General features: G+C 43.2%; 1 protein-coding gene across 3 annotated transcripts in view; it reads right to left on the reverse strand.

Moving 5' to 3' along the window:
• The window catches only part of LOC137439036 (phosphatase and actin regulator 1), a 246,685-nt gene that overhangs the window by 131,121 nt on the left and 93,528 nt on the right, over positions 1–22,036 (reverse strand). For 2 of the 3 annotated variants that reach the window (XM_068134636.2, XM_068134633.2), the window contains one exon: positions 14,921–15,085. In XM_068134636.2, coding sequence (XP_067990737.1) covers positions 14,921–15,085 — 165 coding nt within the window. Of the gene's footprint in view, positions 1–14,920; positions 15,086–20,617; positions 20,745–22,036 lie in introns of those variants that run through there. The other variant, XM_068134631.2, reaches the window with a different exon arrangement.

Below are 22,036 nucleotides of genomic sequence, written 5' to 3' on the forward strand. Positions count from 1 at the left end.
TCTGCTGCACTGGATTAATTTTGCACCATCTCTCTGGCTCCGACCTCACCCTCTCTGACCACTTAGCCATCACTATGACCATCAACATCCCCACCCCAGCACCAAGGCATTATCGCACTATCAACTTCCGTAAGCTAAACGCTCTTTCACCTACCTCATTCTCATCCACCCTCTCTGAAAAAATGTCCACTTCTCCCTTCGTTGACCTCCACACCCCTTCTGACCTCACTGACTACTACAACCACACTCTCTCCTCCTGCCTTGACCAGCTTGCGCCTATAAAAACCAAAACAGTTTTTCACCCATTCTGCTCCCTGGTTTACCCCTGAACTCCGCCTGATGAAAACTCGTGCTCGCCAACTTGAAAGACTCCGCAATAAAACAGGTCTCACAATTCACTCCCAAGCCTACAAGGACCACCTACAACACTACAAAGATGCCCTCTCCCGCGCCCGCTCCGCCTACTACTCTCAAATTATCCACTCTGGCTCCGGAAACCCAAAAGCACTCTTCTCTACAATAAACAAACTCCTCAGCCCCCTGAACACCACCACCCAGTCATTCACAGTAGACAACTGCATCTCCTTCCTTTCTTTCTTCCAATGCAAAATTGACAACATCTACAACAGCTTAACCTCCACCGCAACCGCTCCCCCTCAAACCACCTGCCCCCCCTTATCCTGCCAACCCCTGTCTCAATTCTCCCCAGTCTCCCCTACTGACCTCTCTGAACTCCTCATAGGAATGAAAACTGCCACCTGCACTCTTGACCCCATTCCCTCCAGCTTTGTCAAGGCCTCCCTTCCTGCTCTCTCTCCACTTATCACTGCAACAATAAACTCCTCCCTGTCTACAGGCATCGTCCCACCATCCCTCAAAATTGCTGCTGTTACCCCCATTCTGAAAAAACCTGTACTCAACCCTGACACCCTAAATAACTTCAGACCCATCTCCAACCTACCCTTTCTGTCAAAAGTTTTGGAACGCGCTGTAGCCACTCAACTCAAACATCACCTCTCTGCCAATAACCTGTATGAAACATTCCAATCCGGATTCCGCTCCAACCACAGTACTGAAACTGCTCTCCTCAAAATCACCAACGACCTTCTCCTCTCCTCTGACGCTGGCAACCTCAACATTCTCATCCTCCTCGACCTCAGCGCCACCTTTGACACCATCAATCACACCATCCTCCTCACCCGACTTGAAACCACCTTTAACATTACCAGCACCGCCCTCTCTTGGATCAAATCATACCTCTCTGACAGACGCCAGTTCATCTCCATCAATAACTGCAAATCCCCCACTGCTCCCCTCCCCCAAGGTGTCCCCCAAGGTTCAGTTCTTGGCCCCCTCCTCTTCATCCTGTACCTGTCCCCCCTTGGTCACTTAATCCGCCGTCATGGTCTCCAATTCCACTGCTTCGCCAATGACATCCAGCTTTTCATCTCCACCAAGTCCATCTCCACCACCACCCACTCTATCCTGACAAACTGCATCACTGAAATAAAATCCTGGCTTCAAATCAACTTCCTCAAACTTAACTATGATAAATCTGAAATAATCATCATTGGCCCAAAAACGCTCACCAAATCCACCCATAACTTTGCCCTCAACATCGACGGTTTCCCAGTATCCACCTCCCCTCACATCCGGAATCTTGGCATCATCTTTGACCAAACCCTCTCCTTCGACAAATACACGAAACACATCACAAAGACAGCCTTCTTTCACCTGAAAAACATCGCCCGTCTCCGTCCATCCCTCTCTTCCACGGCTGCAGAAACCCCCATCCATGCCTTCATCACCTCCCGTCTTGACTACTGCAACAGCCTCCTCTATGGTTCACCCTCAATAATCACCAATAAACTCCAATACATTCAGAACTCCGCTGCCCGTCTACTCACCCATTCCCGGACCCGTAACCACATCACCCCCGTCCTTTACAAGCTTCACTGGCTCCCCATCCCCCAGAGAATCCAGTACAAAATCCTCCTCTTGACTGACAAAGCCCTACATAACCGGGCCCCATCCTACCTGGCTGACCTCCTCTCCAGACACACTCCCACCCGCAACCTCCGCTCTGCTGGTACCAACCTCCTGACCCCCCCCCCCCATCCGGACCAAATTTAGATCCTGGGGGGACAGGGCCTTCTCCATCGCTGCTCCCACCCTCTGGAACTCGCTACCTCACACCATCAGAGACTCCTCCTCACTCACCACATTCAAAACATCACTCAAGACCCACCTGTTCAACACTGCATTCAACATTTAACCCACAGCATCTAACCCCTGACTATCTCCTCTCCTTCTCCCTCCTTTGTGCTTTGAATATTTCCCTATTGATTCTTCTTTTTTGCAATTGTTTTTATGTTTTGCTATGCATTATGTTTTGCACTCTGTCAAAGCGTCTTTGGGCTTCCTGAAAAGCGCTATATAAAATAAATGCATTATTATTATTATTATTATCTCTTCTCCTTCTCCTTCTCCTTCCTTTTGCTTTGATTATTTACCTATTGATTTTTGTCTTTTTGCACTTGTTTTTTGTACTCTGTCAAAGCGTCTTTGGGCTTCTTGAAAAGCGCTATATAAAATAAATGTATTATTATTATTATTATTATTATTGACTGTTGCTCCTGATTCCGATGAGCTTCAGGACCCGTGGTCTTATTTTTATCTATTGTGGCTAAGGCTCCTTAAATACAGTAACAAAAATTGCACAAAGGACAAGGATATTATAATCAAATTAATTAACAAAGATTGGGATTTCAACATATTCCGTCTGTTCATCTGGAGTGTAGTTTCTCCAAATGAGAGTTGCTTAGCCAGCCTTTTAAATAAAATATAATCAAGGGGAAGGCCTAACTTGGAGCTTCGGGGTTTCATTCCTTACAACCACAAATGCATCAAAAAGTAATATGCAATGTTTTGAGATTCCTCCTAATGCAATAATTCAGTTCATGAGTAAGTATAGCTTGTGAGATTAAATGTCTAGTAAATAAAAACAAAACAATCTCCCTTAATCCGGCAACTACTATTAATGCTACTTTAATATCCCCAAGGAATCCAACGGTCTTGTGGAGTCAACTGTCCGAGGTTTCCATATCCACCCCCCTCCATCCCGCGAGCATCATCTCTTTGTCCCTCGATCCTCCACTATGTCCTTCCACCTCAATTTTGGTCTGCCCCTTCTACTTCCAACTGCAACCATATCAAAGGCCTACCTAACCATATTGCCTTCCTTCCTCCTGAGTACATTCTCCCAACCAATGTGGACGTGTGTCCCATGACCTTTTTCTAATACTACTTGCTGCTGCCCACTTTCTGATATTCTCATTCCTCTTCCTTTTCATCAGAGCATTTCCCATCAGCTCCTGCAGCATTCACATCTCCATCCTCTGTACAGTAACATCTGCTCGTCCTTTCTGAATGGCTAAGACTCCACTCTAGGACAGGAGAACCAATATTATTACCAGTATATTTTGATCATTGTGGCCATCTCAAAAACAGTGCTGGAGTTTCTACTTGCACGCACGCGCACACGCACACACACACACACACACACACACACACACACACACACACACACACACACACACACACACACACACACACACACCGTCTATCATCAAGGCATTACATTGAAATTTAAAGGATGTTATATATTTCATCAATTTTACAACACCTGATGTATACTTAACTCTATTTTCACAATCACAAACATCAGAATAGTTTTCTTAATCACAAAAATTTAAATACTTCCCCATAGACGGTTGCTGGTTTTGTTGGTTGCCTGTTGCTGCATTTTGAGCCTGGAGGAATGACTGCTGAAATATATCTATCCGGGTTCTTCCAGACATCTTTGTTCTTTGTTTCTTTCACATTTTTCTACTTTTTCATATTTCTTTCTTTTTCAAACTTTTTTAACTCTTGCTTTTTCTTTATTTCTCTCTTCATCAATCTGTCTTAGGAGAAGTTAATTGTTGCAGAAAGTTTTCTGTAAGGCTCACTTGGCTGTGTGTTGATGGATTTGAGGGTAGTGGATTAGCGGCTGAAACCCGAATCCTATCCAGGTTTCTCCTGATAACTCTACTTTGCTCTTTGCTTCTTCAGGTTCCTTCTGAAGACTCCAATGCAGTATTTGGTCTTCCATTTGATTGCATACCTAAAGCAAGAACTTCAGTAACTTGTGAGCAATTGACCGATTTTCCGACTGCATGGATCACCAGCCTGGCCTCTGTTCTTTCGCGAACTTCAGACCCTGTCAACCCACAACCTCTCCAAATCGGTGGATCCACAACATCGGTCATGGGTGTACATCAGTATATCTACGACCTCAACTGTGCCCATACAGTTTGTCAACCCAGCAATGCAACCTCACTGTTCAAACTTTCCACTTATAACATAGAGCTTTACCTGTAGATGTTTACCTTCATGCTAAAATATTTAATGTATTGGTACAGGGTGTTCCAAAAAGACCAGGCCAACTTTGCTTGTTAACATATTTAGGACCACAAATGAGACAACGATACCCTTTGTTTATCTATCTATAATTCCAGTAATCTCTGTTTGTACGTTTGTTTGTCTGTGACCGCTGTTTCTCGACAACCACGGGTCCGATATACTTTTAACTTGCCAGGTATATTGCTGGGGACCCGAGGATGTGCCTTTTCAAGGTTTCATATTAATCGGACAATTACTTACCGAGCTATGTCCAAAAAACGATTCAACCAATCAGAGAGCAGCGAACTATCGCGTGTGCCGAACGTGGCGGACACACTCTGCCTCGGATGGCACATTTGAGAGCGTATTCATTTATTTCACGTTTGCAAACTATGTTGGCGTTAAACTATGTTTTAAAACTAATAAAAACGAATTTGCGATTCATTCGCTTTCCTGCGCGTTTGTGCACGCGATGGCGATTTCTTTACCAAACTCCGGAAGCCGTTCGCTTTGGACCAAACCATTTCATGTAAATAGAGGGGGGGGATATAATTTTAGATATAGATATAGTACGGGCAATGCCCTAGTATGATACAAAAACCCAAAGTTTTCTATATCTTCAGGTCTGGTGGTTTAATGTAAAAGAAAATGGCAACTACACAGGAGAAATCTCAGTGTGCCGAATGGTTCATTGAGACAAGATCCAACATGCAAGTTCAGCGTAATGTCCGTACAAGGTACGGAAGGAATCCGCCATCGGGGACAAGTATCAAAGAGTGGTATAAGAGGTTTAAGGAGACTGCAAGTTGGCAGAAAAAGAAAAGTCCCGGTTGACCAAGCACAAATGCAGCAGACGTTGAACGAGTGCGTGAATCATTTCAACAAAGTCCCAGAAAATCAATGCGATGCGCATCCAGAGAACTGGGACTACCAACCACCACTGCACACAGGATTTTGCATAACAGTCTGAAGCTTTATTCCTATAAGGTGCAGATTCTGCAGGAACTAAACCCAAATGATGGATCCAGACACAAGGCATTTGCCTTGGAAATGCTCAGTTGCATAGAGGATGATGAAGATTACCTGAAAAATGTCATGTTCACAGAGGAAGCTTACTTTCATGTATTGGGAATGTGAGGATCTGGAGGAACCAACACAATGTGAGGATCTGGAGCTCTGAAAACCACCACATGGTGATTGATCACATATGCGACAGTCAAAAGGTCAATGTGTGGTGTGGCCTCCTCCAAGACTGCTTGGTGGGTCCATTTTTCTTTGCAGAGGATACAGTGAGCTCAACCATTTACATTTCACATTAACATGTTGGAAGGATTCGCCTTCTCAAAGATTGAAGAACTGCAACCCGATACCATTTTTCAACAGGACAGGGCTCCCCCTCATTGGGCCTTAGTTATTCAAGCCGTCCTGAATGAAAAATTTCCGGGTCGCTGGATTGGCCAAGACGGACCAACTGCTTGGCCCCCACGATCACCAGACATCCCGCCCCTTGATTTTTTTCTGTGAGCGTTTGTCAAAGATGCTGTCTACAACACCAAGGTGGCAAACCCATAGGATCTTCGTTATCGGATGACAGCTGCATGTACACAGGTGGACACAAACATGCTGACCCGAAAATGGCAATAACTTGTGTACCATCTTGATGTCCTGCGCATGACAAATGGAGCTCACATTGAAGTGTATTGATGGTGTGTACAAAACATTATGAGTTTCTGTATCATATATACCAAAGGGTATCATTATAACATTTATGGTTCTAAATATATTAACAAACAAAGTTGTTCGGGACTTTTTGGAACACCCTGCATTTTCTAGCAGATACCCTTCTTGGGTGACTGGTACACCATAATGGAGAAATAAACCAAATAATAAGACATGAGAAATCAAAAAAAATAAACAAACAAAAAAGATTTTTCTAAATTAAAAAAAACAAAATATTTCAGCAAAAACCTGAGTAGGGACCCCCTGAGTATACCCTAAAATTTGGTGTCATTCAGTCCAAGGGTCTCGGAGTAGTTACTCGACAAACAGACAAAAAACATACAGATTATGCTCTGTTTTATACATTAGATTAAAAAAGTCATTGTACATTTTATTGTCATAACAACATATTTTTACACACCTCCATTTGGTCTTTCTTGTGACCTTCAAGAACATTTGCTTTAATCTGCTAACTGGAGCTGCCTCTGACCTCTGACCAGTTTTAATATATTGATGAGTTCTGCACTCTGTCCAGTTGTTCTCATTATTATGATTATTCCAGCTGCAACTGTTCCATGGGAGGGCTTTCGAGGAATGCTGTTGGCCAAGAAAGGCAATCGTACAATATGGAATAGAAAAGCATCTCGTTCATCAAACACACAAACGCACCAACCACCCTTCTCCCTTTCCCAAAATAGAACCCTGGAATTTGATCTTTCCCACCTGCATCAATTCCCCAACTACCCTATCCCTAATATCTGCCTCCTCTCTTCCCACTGTCATGTTCACCATTTACCTCCATTTTCCCAACATTTATATTCAGTTCCCATCTTTACTGGTTTGCAACCAATGGATCTGGAGTCCCTTCTTAGAGTCGAACATCAGCACCAAATGATTCCCAAATGTAAGTCTTATCCACACAACACATCCATTGCCCCCACACAAGGAAAAGAGCAAAGAGCTGACCCTTGATGTAAAGCTGCCTTTATCTCAAACACCATTCTGAGCAATCTTTCCAAGGTCTGATTGAGATCTTTGCTCCCTCTTATATAACCTAAACTATCCCTATCAGTCTTTCAGGCACCCCTTTCTTCCTTCATCGCGGAACCCTATCATATGCTTTCTCCAAATCTCCAAACCAAAAATATTACTTACCCTTCCAAATTTTTTTCTTATCTCTGCTTAAGAATGAGGATAGCATCTGTTGATCCCCTTCCTGGCATAAACCTAAACTGAAACTGCATCCCATAAATCGCCACAAACTCTCTTGGCCTATCAATCGTAACCCTTTCAATTACATTGAACACTTGTTCCATCATCTTGTAAGGCCTGCAACTCCAACACTCCATAATATTCCCCTTGTTGTTGTAGATAACCACAGAGTAATTATCCTGCCAATCCCTTGGTGTGCATTCTTCCTCCCAGATCTTAACCAACAACTACCGAAGCTAATCCACTTTTCCACCCCAATCTGTTAAACATCTCCACCATCACCTCTGATCGTCTCTGAGAGCTGCCACAACCTCCTCCCTCTCCATGCCTCTTACAGGCTCGATCGAGCACATTGCTGACCTCTCAGATTACATCCCTCCGATTCTCCACATTTAATACCTTCCAGCAACTGCACGTGCCATCCTCCTCATTAAATATCTCTCTTCTCATGCTCTCTATCACTTCCATGTCCACATTATCCCTTCTAGCCCTTTCCCTGCTCTTCACCACTTTATGAATAATATTTCTACCCTCTTCCGAGTCTACAACTTCTCACATCACCCTCTTTACACCAAGGATGTAGCTTTACCACTGCTTTACTTGCCTCTTATTCTTCCTTTCCAACCATACCTTCTCCTGCTATACCACTACATGTTACCTACCGAGCCATTTCTTAAAGGTCTTTTTCTTCTGTATGTTTGTCTCCTGAAACTCTGAGCTCCATCACCACTGCTGCACACCCCTCCTTCAGTTTTGCCACACACCTTAGCTGCTGCCCCCAACAAGGGGTATGTATGTCCGCTCTTACCCATTGACAGCTGACCAGACTCCACCCACAATTCGTCATGGTCCTCCACTTCTCCACTCCATCCTCTGTAGCCTGAGTTGTTTTTTTTGTAAAAAAAGAGTAGAGATTCATGGATGAGCTCTATTCTTGTATCTTACTACATTGCTGTACATTGTGCAGTCTTCAACACCCTATTCTTCCCTACCTGGTGTATCCCATTCTTCATACACTTCCTTCCCTGATATCTCCCATTCTTGACCAGCTTCCAATTTAACATGAACAACCAATGGTGGCACCCTCGGAATTACCTTACAATCCCAAATTCTACATCTCTCGTTCTTCCTCACTCCGCAATAGCCGATCTAGGTCCTGGAGTGTCCACATTTAAAGGTGTCTTCCATCTTACAAAAACCTTAGTTTCAAATCATTCCAAATCCACTGCTTTCTCCAAAATACATTCCACCCTCATTTCTGGTCCAATAGCCTTTCTCACCATGTAATCATTGATAACCACCTATTTGAAAACCTCCATGCCCCATTCAAATCACCTAAAAAAAGACCACCCCTCTTCCTCTAGTAATGGGATATTGACCCATAATTAAACAAATTCCCTTAATTAGAGGGAAATATCACACAAACAAAGATTGTGCGTGGAGGATTTTGATGTCAACAATGCAACAAGGGCAAAAAATATTTAGAGGGAGAAAAACCAACCAGCTGCGTGACCAGGAAGCTGAGATTTGACCTCCAAATAACCAAATAGAAGTCATATTTCATGGACAGTTACACTTAAAAGGGACAAATTAACTAATTTAATCGCATAATCGCTGCTGCTCAAATGACATTGATCGGGGAAGTGATTGATCCATCATTTTGGGAGGTCCTTGCACTGTATTTGGATTCACAGATGGTTTGTGCCACAGTCCGCAAAGTTGGATATTTATCAAGAAAAGCAGTTCAACAAAAGCTGCTAAAATCTACGCAAAATGAAATTGCACCTTTTATCTATTTCAGTTTATGCATTGTATTGCTTTGCCAAGTTTACTTAATTCCTCATAGCCCAAAGGTGAGTCTTGCCAAGAATGCATTGTTTGTGGACCTTTGTGATGGGAGGAGGCATTTACTTTAAAATTGAGGAAAAACAAATAAATGCTGTTGCCACGATTATACAAAACTGGCAAACGTCATCCCATGACATACATACGTTACAGTCACTGGCACGGGTCTTTTTGTTTTTCTCCTACACAGTATCTAAGATATGATAAATGATGCACACTGTACGTCACACACACAGGCACGTGCACACGCGCACACACACACACACACACACACACACACACACACACACACACACACACACACACACACACACACACACACACACACACACACCTTCCAAACAAACAGCCACGAAGCTTGGAGGAAGTGACGTTACCTCTCCGAGCACTCTGGGTGCCAGCGACGCCATATTTCTGACGTCGCTCTTCTCTCCACACTCAGTAAGCAATTTGTGAGGAATTTCCTGATAACCCATTAGGTTTATCCTTGCTCTAACCTCTAAATGCTGAGTGTTGCTCAGGATGCTGCACCGTCATTATTAAAAAACGTTCACTTTGGCATGACTGCCAGGGTTGGAATCGAACTATACATGTGCATCCGAGACTCAGAGCAGACTTTCTAACCATTAGACCACAAATTCTGGTTACTCAGCCCTTATTTAGCATCCCATTCAATCCCAACATCCTTGATCCACAATGGCAAGAAAAAGGGTGGTTACTCACGCACTTGGGTGGCCAATCAGAGAAAGAAATACAATAAGTAACTAGAACGGGCACTCGGTAGAGCGCATACCTTCGCCGTAGCTACTGTTCTGTACTTGGCATGGGAGTGTAGGGAACAGAACAGTGAACAGTTTGGTGCTGATTTCATGCAAATCGGATAAGAATTGACCGAGTTATGACAAAAAACGCACATTTTGCAAGGTTGTGACCCCCCTGACCTTTGACCCCCAACCGCTAACAAGGGTAATGTCTTCACTGGGTCATGTCGTATATCACAAGATCGGGCATTGAATTCTGAACATTTTGGCATTAGTTGCATGCCAATTGGATAAAAATTGACCGCGCTATGGTAAAAATACGATTTTGACCTTTTCGTGACCTTGACCTTGACCTTTGACCCGATTGCTCCCAAAATCTAATCAAATGTGTCCCGTATAATAACCAATCATCCCACCAAATTTCATGCAATTCGGTTGAATACTTTTTGAGTTATGCGAATAACATACACACACACACACACACACACAGACATACAAATAAATACACAGCGATCAAAACATAACCTTCCGCTTTTGCGAAGGTAATGACAGGTCTTGTGGGGAGATGGCCAAAAAGAGCAAGCTCTACTAAGAAGCATGAGAAAGGTGATGAGATAATTTTCCTTTTTGATGGAGGTGAAATAAAACATTGTGAGGAAGGCAAGTAATAGAAATAACAGGTTTTACATTAGTTATGCTGACCCTTCACCCGGACAACATACTTATACCAATTCACAAAGAAGGAGCAGCGGGGAGGTGTTAACTTGCAGGACATGAGCCGTCTTGAGTCAAGGCACCTTCTCAGCTCCAGAGCAAATTAAAACAAATAAAAACATGTACAGATACATTCAAAAGTACTCAAAAGTACTCCAAATGCTGAATACTCCCTTTCAGCGCACGTCATCACCGGGCCCCCTTGGGTGCCCTGCGATGACGTCATGCAGCACCTGGGGATGAATAGGAAAGGAGCGGTGTAAAACAAACTCCAAAGTTAGTGGAATAATCATGGCCATCGAGAAAGGAGGAAACTTGCAATAAGGAGCCGTTTTACACTTTTAGATCACAACGGGTTAGCAGCAAAATAGTCTGGGCACATAAAAAACAGCAAAATAGCAACAACAACAACAAGTTACAATTTGGGGATCTCTGCACCTCAACAACAAAAAACAACAAATAGGTTTCTCCACACCTTAACCCTAATGTATCAGTCGAATAGACATAAGATGTAACTCCATTCCTGAAGCTGAAAATGGGATTTGAAGTGTTTCCCAAGAAGGTAAGTTGCACAAAATTGGTTAAAGGTCAGTATTTCAGCAAGGGCACAGAGATACAGAGACATGTATACTCTTGTAGAACTAACTTTGTAAACAGGAAGAGGGTTGCATATTCCCACTGTGATGATAAATATTTTAGAGAGGCTCCAAGGGACGATTTTAGTTTTTGTAATTGCTCAATTGTGATCCCTGTGGGGAGTCTGCATTGCCAAAGCTGGACCAAATCATGGGATATGACGGATAGGATTGTCGCAGTCCAAATTACTGCCTCAAAGCGGTCACCTGAGAGGTCCAAATGAATACCTGGGAAAGCATTATGTTCCGCAGTCTCGTTCGTCCAAGCGATGTTCAATCTCGAAGACCGTCAGACGGTGAACCCTTGTGGTGATGGTGAACCGTTTACCATGGACGAGTGTGCAGAACGCAGAGCAGACCATAAACTTACAGAAATGAACCTATTTATCTACTACTTGTGTATACAGAGTGGAACAAATACACAAGCAACCTTGGATTATCACAACCTACAACTTGATAAAGTAATTAACCACTAAGAGATCAAAAATCTTTCACCTCTATTAATGAATGAATGAATTTTTTTTACAGTTTCTTGCGCTCTCTGCATATAAATACGAGCAGCAGCAGCATATTGCACAAAAAGACACAAACACAGGGAATGTTAGTGCTGGAGCTCCCGAGCAAATGTTAGTTCCCCAACTCTGAAAAAGCTGGTTGACTACGACTTCAATTTCAACTTGTTTTGGCATAACAAAGCAGGTAAAGTATGAAACAGTCTCGTTCTTGCTTTCAGTGATGGTCTGTGGATGCTTTCCTGCTATACCCACAAGGTTGTGTTGTGTTGCAAGACACATTTAACAAGGTTAAATGTGTTGCAAGATTGCCCAGCGCTCAACTAGGTAACACGCACATCACCTTTGGGCTTTGGCGAGTCAATGCCATGTTCATATTGAACTGCGGGTAAGTTGCACCTCATTTTTGCAGTCTGCTCTGGGTGTACCTCCTCCCCCCCCCCCCCCCCCACCCCCCAACCACTTCCGCCTCACTCCAAACACAGCAAAGCACCACTAGCAGTGAGACCACCTATCCAGCAAGAGATGGAGGAAACTAGATAGCTGAAAGCACCGATCCAAGGCTGAAGCTCATTCTCCAGGTTAGTCAGATATGCATGAAGCAAGCGAGTCCACGTGCGACAATGCAGGCCTCTCTGCACACAGTGCGGCACAGACCATGGATAAAGTGACCACATGGCACTAGTTGACGACTTCAGCAAATAGCTCGATCACCACATTCACCAGGTAGACACGAAGTGTCACTGAGCTTGTTGGGCCGAGCGCTTAACCACCGATAAACACTGTCCACTTACAGGAATACTAGACACAGCCATGCAGTGACGTCATATAACACAGAGAGCACCACCCCTGAGATGTTCACCCCTCCCTCCCATGGCCTTGCTTGTTGTCCCCACACTTTAAAAAAAAATGGGGAGGATTCAATTGTAATCGGCTCCATTTGTCTGTCTGTCTGTCCGTCCGTAATGCTGGTTCCTCCTAAACGGTTGTGCAGAAATTCACCAAACTTGGTAGTTTTGATAAACACATGGCAAGAAGGTACACTAGCAGTATCAAAAGGTCAAATACCAAAATGTGCAATTACTGGCACATTTTAGCCATTTTTTGATTAAACATTGTAGATGCAATCAACATTGGGGGACGCATAAAATAAGTAACGATTTTTTGGATTTGAACGCCAGCTCATGCCCCAGCGGGCTTTGGGTCACAGAGGTCAAAACTTCAACTCAACATTTGATATTGCATCAATATTTGTTATTTTGCCATCTTTCAAACTTGCCTTAGGTGGGAAGTGTGGGGATTTGTGATGGCGCGCCATCGACTTTACTCCAGTTAGGATTGCAAATAGAACATTCATCCCTGGCTAAGAAGCATTGAGGGATGCTCTGGCAGTAACCACTTCCAGATTGGATCTGGTCCCAAGAGCACGGTTCCCCAATAGGTAACAACAAAAAAACAAAAAAAACAAAAAAAATCAGTCTGCATATGCTGTGGCAAGAAACCCCCCCCCCCCCCCCGAAAAATACTAGATATTATTTAGCAATTTCCTCGATGTTACAGAAAGATCCAGACAAAATGTGATGCTGACAAGACAAACAATATGCTATGATCTCATATGGCAAACATACGAAGCAAATTCTACAAAGTAAAATCTTTACATCCACATATTGCACACAAAAGCTAAACATCAAATCACACACAACATCGAACCCCTTTGCTCGTAACAGCAGATTGATGTCCTTGCACCTTAAATACTGACCCCTGTGATGGTAAAGCAGAAGTCAACTAGAACGGCACGCCGTAGAGCATGTCAAATAAAATCTAATTGCCATGTTCTTGTCACCTAACCAACTCGTCCACCAAGTTTAGTCATACCTCACCCATAACTTTTTTAAATATCATGTTATATATCGCTTTTCACCCAATCTCTCAATAGTACAGAATCACGTAATAATTAAATAATTATCCTATCCGAATCCATATTCAGATCTTCACCAAAATTGAATTGATTAGTCCTTGTCACACACACAACCAGTCCACCAAGTTTCGTCCAAATCCGTTCAAAACTCTTCGAGATATCCTGCTATGTATCGTTTTTGGCCGATCTCCCAATGGTGAAGAATTACTTTTAAAATTCTAGTTGCCGGATCCGGATCTTCACAAAAATCGAATCATTTCGTCCTTCTCACATACGCTACATTTCTGCCAAATTTCGTCCGAATCTGTCGACAACGTTTTGAGATATCCTGTTCACAAATAGACAGACAGACAGACAGACAGACGTGAAAACAACCTTCATCCACCTTGGGTGGCGGAGGTAGCAATGATGCTGATATTCAAATGTTCAACAATTTTTACCGGCACTTCGGTTACCACCAAAAAGTTTCCATCCCTTCAACAGAAACATCACGAATATACCCTCTGATGTAAATTCAGACTCTTAAATTCACACGATTTCAATGTCAGTTTTACACTTTCTGGCAATTTTATTGGCTATTTCAGACAAGGGCTCATGGCCGCCAATGTAGGACCAAGGTGGGGCAAAGAGGGAAATTGTTAGATGCATAAATAAAAGCTCAAAATGAAAGCAATCGAGATGCCTCGGCCTATCCCCTCGGCACAGAAAAGACAAAGTGTGCTTGCCTATACCCGGAAGTTGTGCTGTGACGAGGTACCTAGCAAGGTGTGCGCACAGATCAAACTCATGCGGTCATCGTCAGAGCTAATTCATGTTCTCGGGTGAAATTATCGACTTAGCCGACACCGAATGTAACGTGATGATCATGTAACAAGAGTGACTGCTCTAAACAACACCCAAGTCATACTACGACAGATCTTTCTGGCCTTTGAAGTCACACTTCAACTGTGTTCGAGCACACCATGTCACCACTGACATCATGCTTTGCGAGTGTGAAAACACGAACCAACTGAGATGAACATTCTATTGAGTGTGAAGTTTTTTATACGCTCTCAAATCTTATCGTGGATTTGCATTGTACTCAGGTACGTCACCAAAGGTATATTCGAGAGGATCACCAAAAGCAACACGACCGAATTGAAGGCAGGCAGCGCCACTTACCAGCAGAGGTGTGTCGAAACTTCTCACTCTTTCGTTTTCTCCACTTCCATGGCTTGAAGAAGCGGCCGAGGGTGGCAAGCTTGCTGCGTCGTCGGATGGGAGGGGTGTGCGCTCCGGGTACTAGGGACTCGGAACGCATCGCGGCCAGACGCACCACCTCTTCAGCTGTGGAGGCAAAAAGGAACATTGTTGAGGTGTCATCCACATTTCTCATGCTATCCACGGGGCATATCTGTACATTTGACGGTGGGTGTTCGAGTCAGGGTGATGCTTGAGAAGAGTTGTCCACTACTGAACGATCAAGAAGTAAGGGGATTCCATCTTTACCTCAGCCACCGAAGGTGGATGGAGGTTATGTTTTCACCTCTGTCTGTCTGTCTGTCTGTTTGTGAACAAAATATCTCAAAAAATTGTGGACGGATTTGAACGAAACTTGGTGGGCAAGTTGTGTGTGTGACAAGGATGAAAACATTCGATTTTGGTGAAGATCTGAATGTGGATTTGGATATGAGAATTATTAAATTTTTAAGTGATTCTTCACCATTCAGAGATCAGGTGAAAAGCGAGATATATAACATGATATATAAAAAAGTTATGGACGAGTTATGACTATACTTGGTGGACAAGTTGGTTAGGTGACAATAACAAGCCGATTAGATTTTGGTTCAGGTCCGAATCCAGATTCGGCCTATCAGTGGGATACAAAACATAAACTGTTCACTGTTCAGCCTGGTGGAGGTATGCGCTCTGTCGAGTGCAGTTCTAGTTATTAAGTTATTCATACTGGGATTTTAAAACACAGGAAATGATGTCAATACACGTGGGAAACACCTGGAATGTGCACCAATGTATGGTCGTGTGGCTCGTGAATATCACATGAATATTTTAAATGCTCATGAATAATGGACAAATGGCCTGGATGTATGTTCAGCTTTACACTAATTGTCATGAACTACAATCCTAAAATATGGATATTATGGTATTTGTATACTTATTTTCCAAAATGTCAAAAACCAAAAACAATCTAAGTTGCTTTTGGTTATTATGGTAGTAAGAATATATGTACATATCATAAAGTAATAATTAGTTAAATTAATTACAAGTTATCATATGGTATTTAGGCCAGAGTGTAGGCCATTTAGCCCATTGTCTGTGCCACCATATCTGTCCACATCCCAGCACACTACCCAATCCAGGTAGTACTTACATAGATAACTAGAACGGCACTCGGTAGAGCGCATACCTCCGCCGGCTCAACAGTTTACATCTTGTATCCCACGGATAGGCCGGATCTGGATTCGGACCTGAACCAAAATCTGATCCGGTTGTACTTGTCACCTACCCAACTCACCCACCTAGTTTTGTCACAGGTCGTCCGCAACTTTTTGAAATATCATGCTACTATTAATTAAGAATTAAACAAGACTAAAAGTCTAACAGTGGCGTAGCCGGGCTTGTTTGATACTTTAGTTGAAGAGGGTCGTATGACCTGGGTTGGGATACCATTAGCAAATAATGTAAGTATAATTTTTTTTGATTTCAGGCATGGACAACAAATTCGTGAATGACGGGTTAAAAAAAACGGAGAATGGCAAACGATGAACCAATAAATTACACTTTCCTGCGCCACCTTCAGTCGAACATCAGACATTGACAGCACGTTCTCTTTATTTTTATTCCAAACAGCATCGTTCATCATTCCAATCACAAATTAATAATTCCGTATTAATATAACAAAATAAAATGTTAAATCACGATTGCATTGCGATATTATCAAACCAGCAAACCATCGTCATCTGTTCACTTCCGAATTTGGGAGCAAGGTCCATGTGGATCGCATTTCAAAATCATAATTGTATTGAGGAATTTCTGAAACCTCCTACCGACCTTACGTACGACACCCGCTCGGACCCCAAAACATTCCACACAAGGTTATTACATTTCCTTTTAGTAAAATATGCAACTGTAATGGTTACGAAACAATGCTTTCCCCCCGTCATGTGACCAGATCCTCAGCTCTGATTGGTGTACTTTGTGGGGGACATACATACGGACAGACAAACGCTGTTCGAGACAGCATTGTCCTACGGGCTATGCCGTAAAAATTCTTGTATACAGATCTGTATTTGGATCTTCCCCAAAATCAAATTGATTAATCACCTTGTCACTCACCCAACCAGTTCACCAAGTTTCGTCCGAATATGTACAAAACGTTTTGAGACACCGTGTTTAGTCCTATCACTCAAAGGTGAAAAATCACTTTAAAATTCTAGTATCCAGATTCGGATCCAGATCTTCACCAAAATCCAATCATTACGTTCTTGTCACATACCCAACATCTCCACCAAATTTCGTCCAAATCCGTCCACATTTTGAGATATACTGTTCACAAACAGACAAGCAGACAGACAGACAGACAGACAGGAGTGGAAACATAACCTCCGCCCCCCTTCGGTAGCAGAGGTAACTAACTGGTAGCAGAAGTAACTAATCTGCAAAGTATTGACAAGCTATGGCCTATTATTTGTTTGAGTACTGAGACTTTTAACATCCAAACCTAAAATGCAGATGTGCCAACCTAGTGCAGGTCCCGATCTGAAGGATTGCGTTTGAACCGCCAACCTACCAGACTTGTAGGTAGAGATTGCCCCAGCCCTGTTATTTTCAATGATTTTTAGGTGTACACATCTATCTATAATTCCAGTAATCTCTGTGTGTGTGTGTGTGTGTGTGTGTGTGTGTGTGTGTGTGTGTGTGTGTGTGTGTGTGTGTGTGTGTGTGTGTGTGTGTGTATGTGTGTATGTCTGTGTGTTTGTCTGTGACCGCTGTTTCTCGACAACCACGGGTCCGATATACTTGAAACTTGCCAGGTATATTGCTGGGGACCCGAGGATGTGCCTTTTCAAGGTTTCATATTAATCGGACAAGTAGTTACCGAGCTATGTCCAAAAAACGATTCAACCAATCAGAGAGCAGCGAGTTATCACGTGTGCCGAACGTGGCGAACAGACTCTGCCTCGGACGGCACATTTGAGAGCGTATTCATTTATTTCACGTTGGCAAACTATGTTGGCGTTAAACTATGTTTTAAAACTAATTAAAACTAATTTGCGATTCTTTCGCTTTCCTGCGCGTTTGTGCACGCTATGGCGATTTCTTTACCAAACTCCGCAAGCCGTTCGCTTTGGACCAAACCATTTCATGTAAATAGAGGGGGGGGATTGTCACCGTACTCGCAAGCCGTTCGCTTTGGACCAAACCATTCCATGTAAATAGAGGGGGGGGATTGTCACCGTACTCGCAAGCCGTTCGCTTTGGACCAAACCATTTCATGTAAATAGAGGGGGGGGATATAATTTTAGATATATATATAGTACGGGCATGCCCTAGTACAGAGAATTGCATTATTTAACACTAGCAAGGGTACCTGGCGTTGCCCGGTGCTGTTCTAATCCTGTTGGCATTTTGAAGAAATCAAATTTTGTTTTGTTTTTCATATTTTTGGGGGGGCCTAAAACCTTCCCTACAACCACGAAGGAATGAGGTCGATTCGGCGGTATACATGCGGAGGAGGAAATTCCTGCTAAAGAAATACCCCGTTGAGTGTGGTGAGAAAGGCAGCACCATTGTTGTGACATCCCTGGCACCGAAATAAGCACCCAAATCATCATACTCATGTACCGTGCCCTATGCATAGCGTTGGCACGGCCGAAGCAGTTATGAGGCTACAATCCTGATCGGGTTGCCACCCCAACTCAGGAAGTCAGGGAAGGAATTTGTTATTTGTTTCAGTGTGCCAGTGCTAGCTCACCTACTCTTTGTGAATGGTAATGTGGGATCATCAACCTCCACCAACTAATTCTGGCGCCCTGGATGCCCAGCTTAACCTCCATCCAAGGGACGGCACACACATCGATGAAACTTCCTGTATACTAAACACCAGGATGACAGTTTGTAGCTGGGTCAAGTTTCAAACCCAGGCTAGACAGCATACATACACCTTGGCCATTCTGTCACCTCTCCTATTTATTGGCTGGTGCATTTTGCACTTCAGGGGGCTGTGAAGTCAGAACTATCATTTTGTTTTTACAGCAACTCAACTGACTGACTGACTGCAGACAAATTGGTGACCTTGAGGTACATTTTTCCCCCGGGTTTGCCTCTGCTGCCCTCGATACCCAAGACCTTCCTGCAGCCTCACCAGGTTGCGCGTGTCGATGCAGTAACCAATTTATGGTTCCCTTTAACCCCTCAATCCTCCTTTACTCCCATCTGTTAAGTTGCCTCCGAGAGTCTGTCCTTCCTTGGTCCTGCCTCCAGTCCTTCCCATTGAAGCCCATTGCAGAATCTGCATCAGCAAAACAACGGTGCCCCTCCTAAGATGACAAAACCATTCAGAATCCAGGTGCTGAGTGCAAATAATGAATGAATATAGCTTTTTCCAACTTCTGTTACAATCTCCTTGGACTAGTTTAGCAGCAAGTGTTTTTAGATTTCCATCCACCCTGCCCACTTTGTTCATCTTCAGTCTGAGGATCATGTTGGCATGAACCACCTTGTGTTTGCGAACTTTCACACAGTTGATTTTCTGGACTTCCACGGTTCTGCTGTTCAGCTTTTCCATGAGCTCCCAGCCATGTATAAACATAAACACAAAGCAGAAGAAACGAGAAAGAGACTACAAAGGGACGAAGAGAGAAGGAAAAAGAGAATAGGAAATACAAGATAAGATGAGTAATACGAGGAGGGGAATATACAAGCAACAGGAGGGAAAGTAGAAGTGGAGAAGAGGATGAAGGGGAGGGGGAAGGGGAAGAAGAGGAGAAAAAGAAGACAGTCGGCCAATATCCACAAGTAAAAGCTCACAGCAGGGACGCTTGCCCATGCCAAAGCAGAATCTCAAACTTTTGATGTTCTTTTCCAACTCCAAACAGATGGTTTTGTCTCCAAATGCAAGAGTTCATAAAATAAACTCAAGAGTAAATGCGATGAATTCCATATTCTGAGCTCAGATTTCTCCACCTGTTAAGGTAAATCACACATGCAGAATCCAATCCCCGTCCCACGAATACAATCTCCATTTTGCGGCGCATATGTCATATTTTCACCGTTTTCCACATATTACTCAACATTCTGTCTCTGGCATTTATAGGCCACGTGTACAATTCCAAAAAAAACATGGACCAACTTGCATCCGAGTTATGGATCTCACAAGAGATTTAGTTTCAACGTTCGATACCACAACGGATGCAGCTTTGCTGTTATGAAAATATAATTCCAAAAGATTTGTTGATTCCACTGCGTTAAAGAAAAACAGTCAGCTAGTTTGTACCCCAATCATGTTTCAGAAATGAGTAGAGAATACTAATGCGTACATCTTGCTTTCACATGAAATTATGCAAAGATCTCGCATGGCCCATGTACCAACCTGACCAAAATGAATAATTTCTGTCATTCAAGGGTGGCATAGTTGGTGTAGTGCGCTGCTGCATGGCAAAGGGCGCTTTTCACGTTTTAATGTTGGCTGTAATTATTTTACTCTCATGCATTATCGTTCCACACCTATATATACCAGCACAGCAGTAATCCAGCAGTAACAGAAGTATATGATTAAAAGGATATATAAGTTTTGAAAACAATTAATGATATTAGAGCATGTTAAATCCGTGAATCTTAACCATCTCCATTTGCTTTTACCTTTTCCGTGCCTTTGTCCCACGTCTGCGGTTCCACACTTCCAATCGGTGAAAATCCACAGCAGTCGCTTTACAAAATGGGACTCTTTCCCCATTCCCGGCTGATCATCCCTTCAGGCATCCTCTTACTCCCACTACCGGCAAATTCCGATCTCCTGTCCCCTTCCCTACCAACTGCCCCGCCTTCGCCCAGACGGCACGCGCCCTGCAGGGTACGCTCGGAATGTGATCAGCACGTGACCACACGGCACGCGCCCCTCCGTGCGCACACCAAGCATGCGCACGCTTTGCAGAACTGAGGCATGCCGGGAACCAGGACTCCATACATAGCACAGTGGAATGATCTTTCGGAAAGGGAATGTAATAAAATACACACATATAAATGTGTGTGTGTATATATATATATAAACACACACACATATACACTACCATAAAAAAGATTAGGAACTTTACTGCTGCACTTAACACTTAAATAAAACTGTACATAAATTTTTGACTGGTCGTGTGTGTATATTTATATATTCAGTGCATTCAGAAAGTATTCAGACCCCTTCACTTTTTTCACATTTTGATGTTGCAGCCTGATGCTGAAATCGTTTATATTCATTTTTTTCCCTCATCAATCTACACTCAATACCCCAGAATGACAAAGAGAAAACAGGATTTTAGAAAGTTTTGCAAATTTATTAAAAAGAAAAAACTGAAATATCACATTGACATAAGTATTCATACCCTTTGCTATGACGCTTGAAATTTAGCTCAGGTGCCTCCCATTTCTCTTGATCATCTTTGAGATGTTTCTACACCTTGATTGGAGTCCACCTGTGGTAAATTCAATTGATGGGACATGATTTGGAAAGGCACACACCTGTCTATATAAGGTCTCACAGCTGATGATGCATATGAGAGCAAAACCAAGCCATGAGGTCGAAGGAACTGCCTGCAGAGCTCAGAGACAGGATTGTGTCGAGGCCTAGATCTGGGGAAGCCTACAAAAAAATCTCTGCTGCATTGAAGGTTCCCAAGAGCACAGTGGCCTCCATAACTATTAAATGGAAGAAGTTTGGAACAACCAGGACTCTTCCTAGAGCTGGGGCCGCCCGGCCAAACTGAGCAATCGGGGGAGAAGGGCCATGGTAACAGAGGTGACCAAGAACCCGATGGTCACTCTGGCTGAGCTCCAGAGATCCTGTGTGGAGATGGGAGAAACTTCCAGAAGGACAACTATCACTGCAACACTCCACCGATCTGGACTTCATGACCTCCTCCGACAATTTTCTGGTTTTCTTTCTTTTGTTCAAGGTCATTGCGGTACACAGTGACACAAAACAGCAGAATGACTCCTTTGCTCCATTCAAACTGGCTGAATGAGTGATTTTTATATTGCAGGCAACTGCAACTCATCATAGGTGAGTTCAAT

This window comes from Myxine glutinosa, chromosome 13 (genome assembly GCF_964187855.1).
Source record: "Myxine glutinosa chromosome 13, kmMyxGlut1.1, whole genome shotgun sequence".
Classification (NCBI taxonomy): domain Eukaryota; kingdom Metazoa; phylum Chordata; class Myxini; order Myxiniformes; family Myxinidae; genus Myxine; species Myxine glutinosa.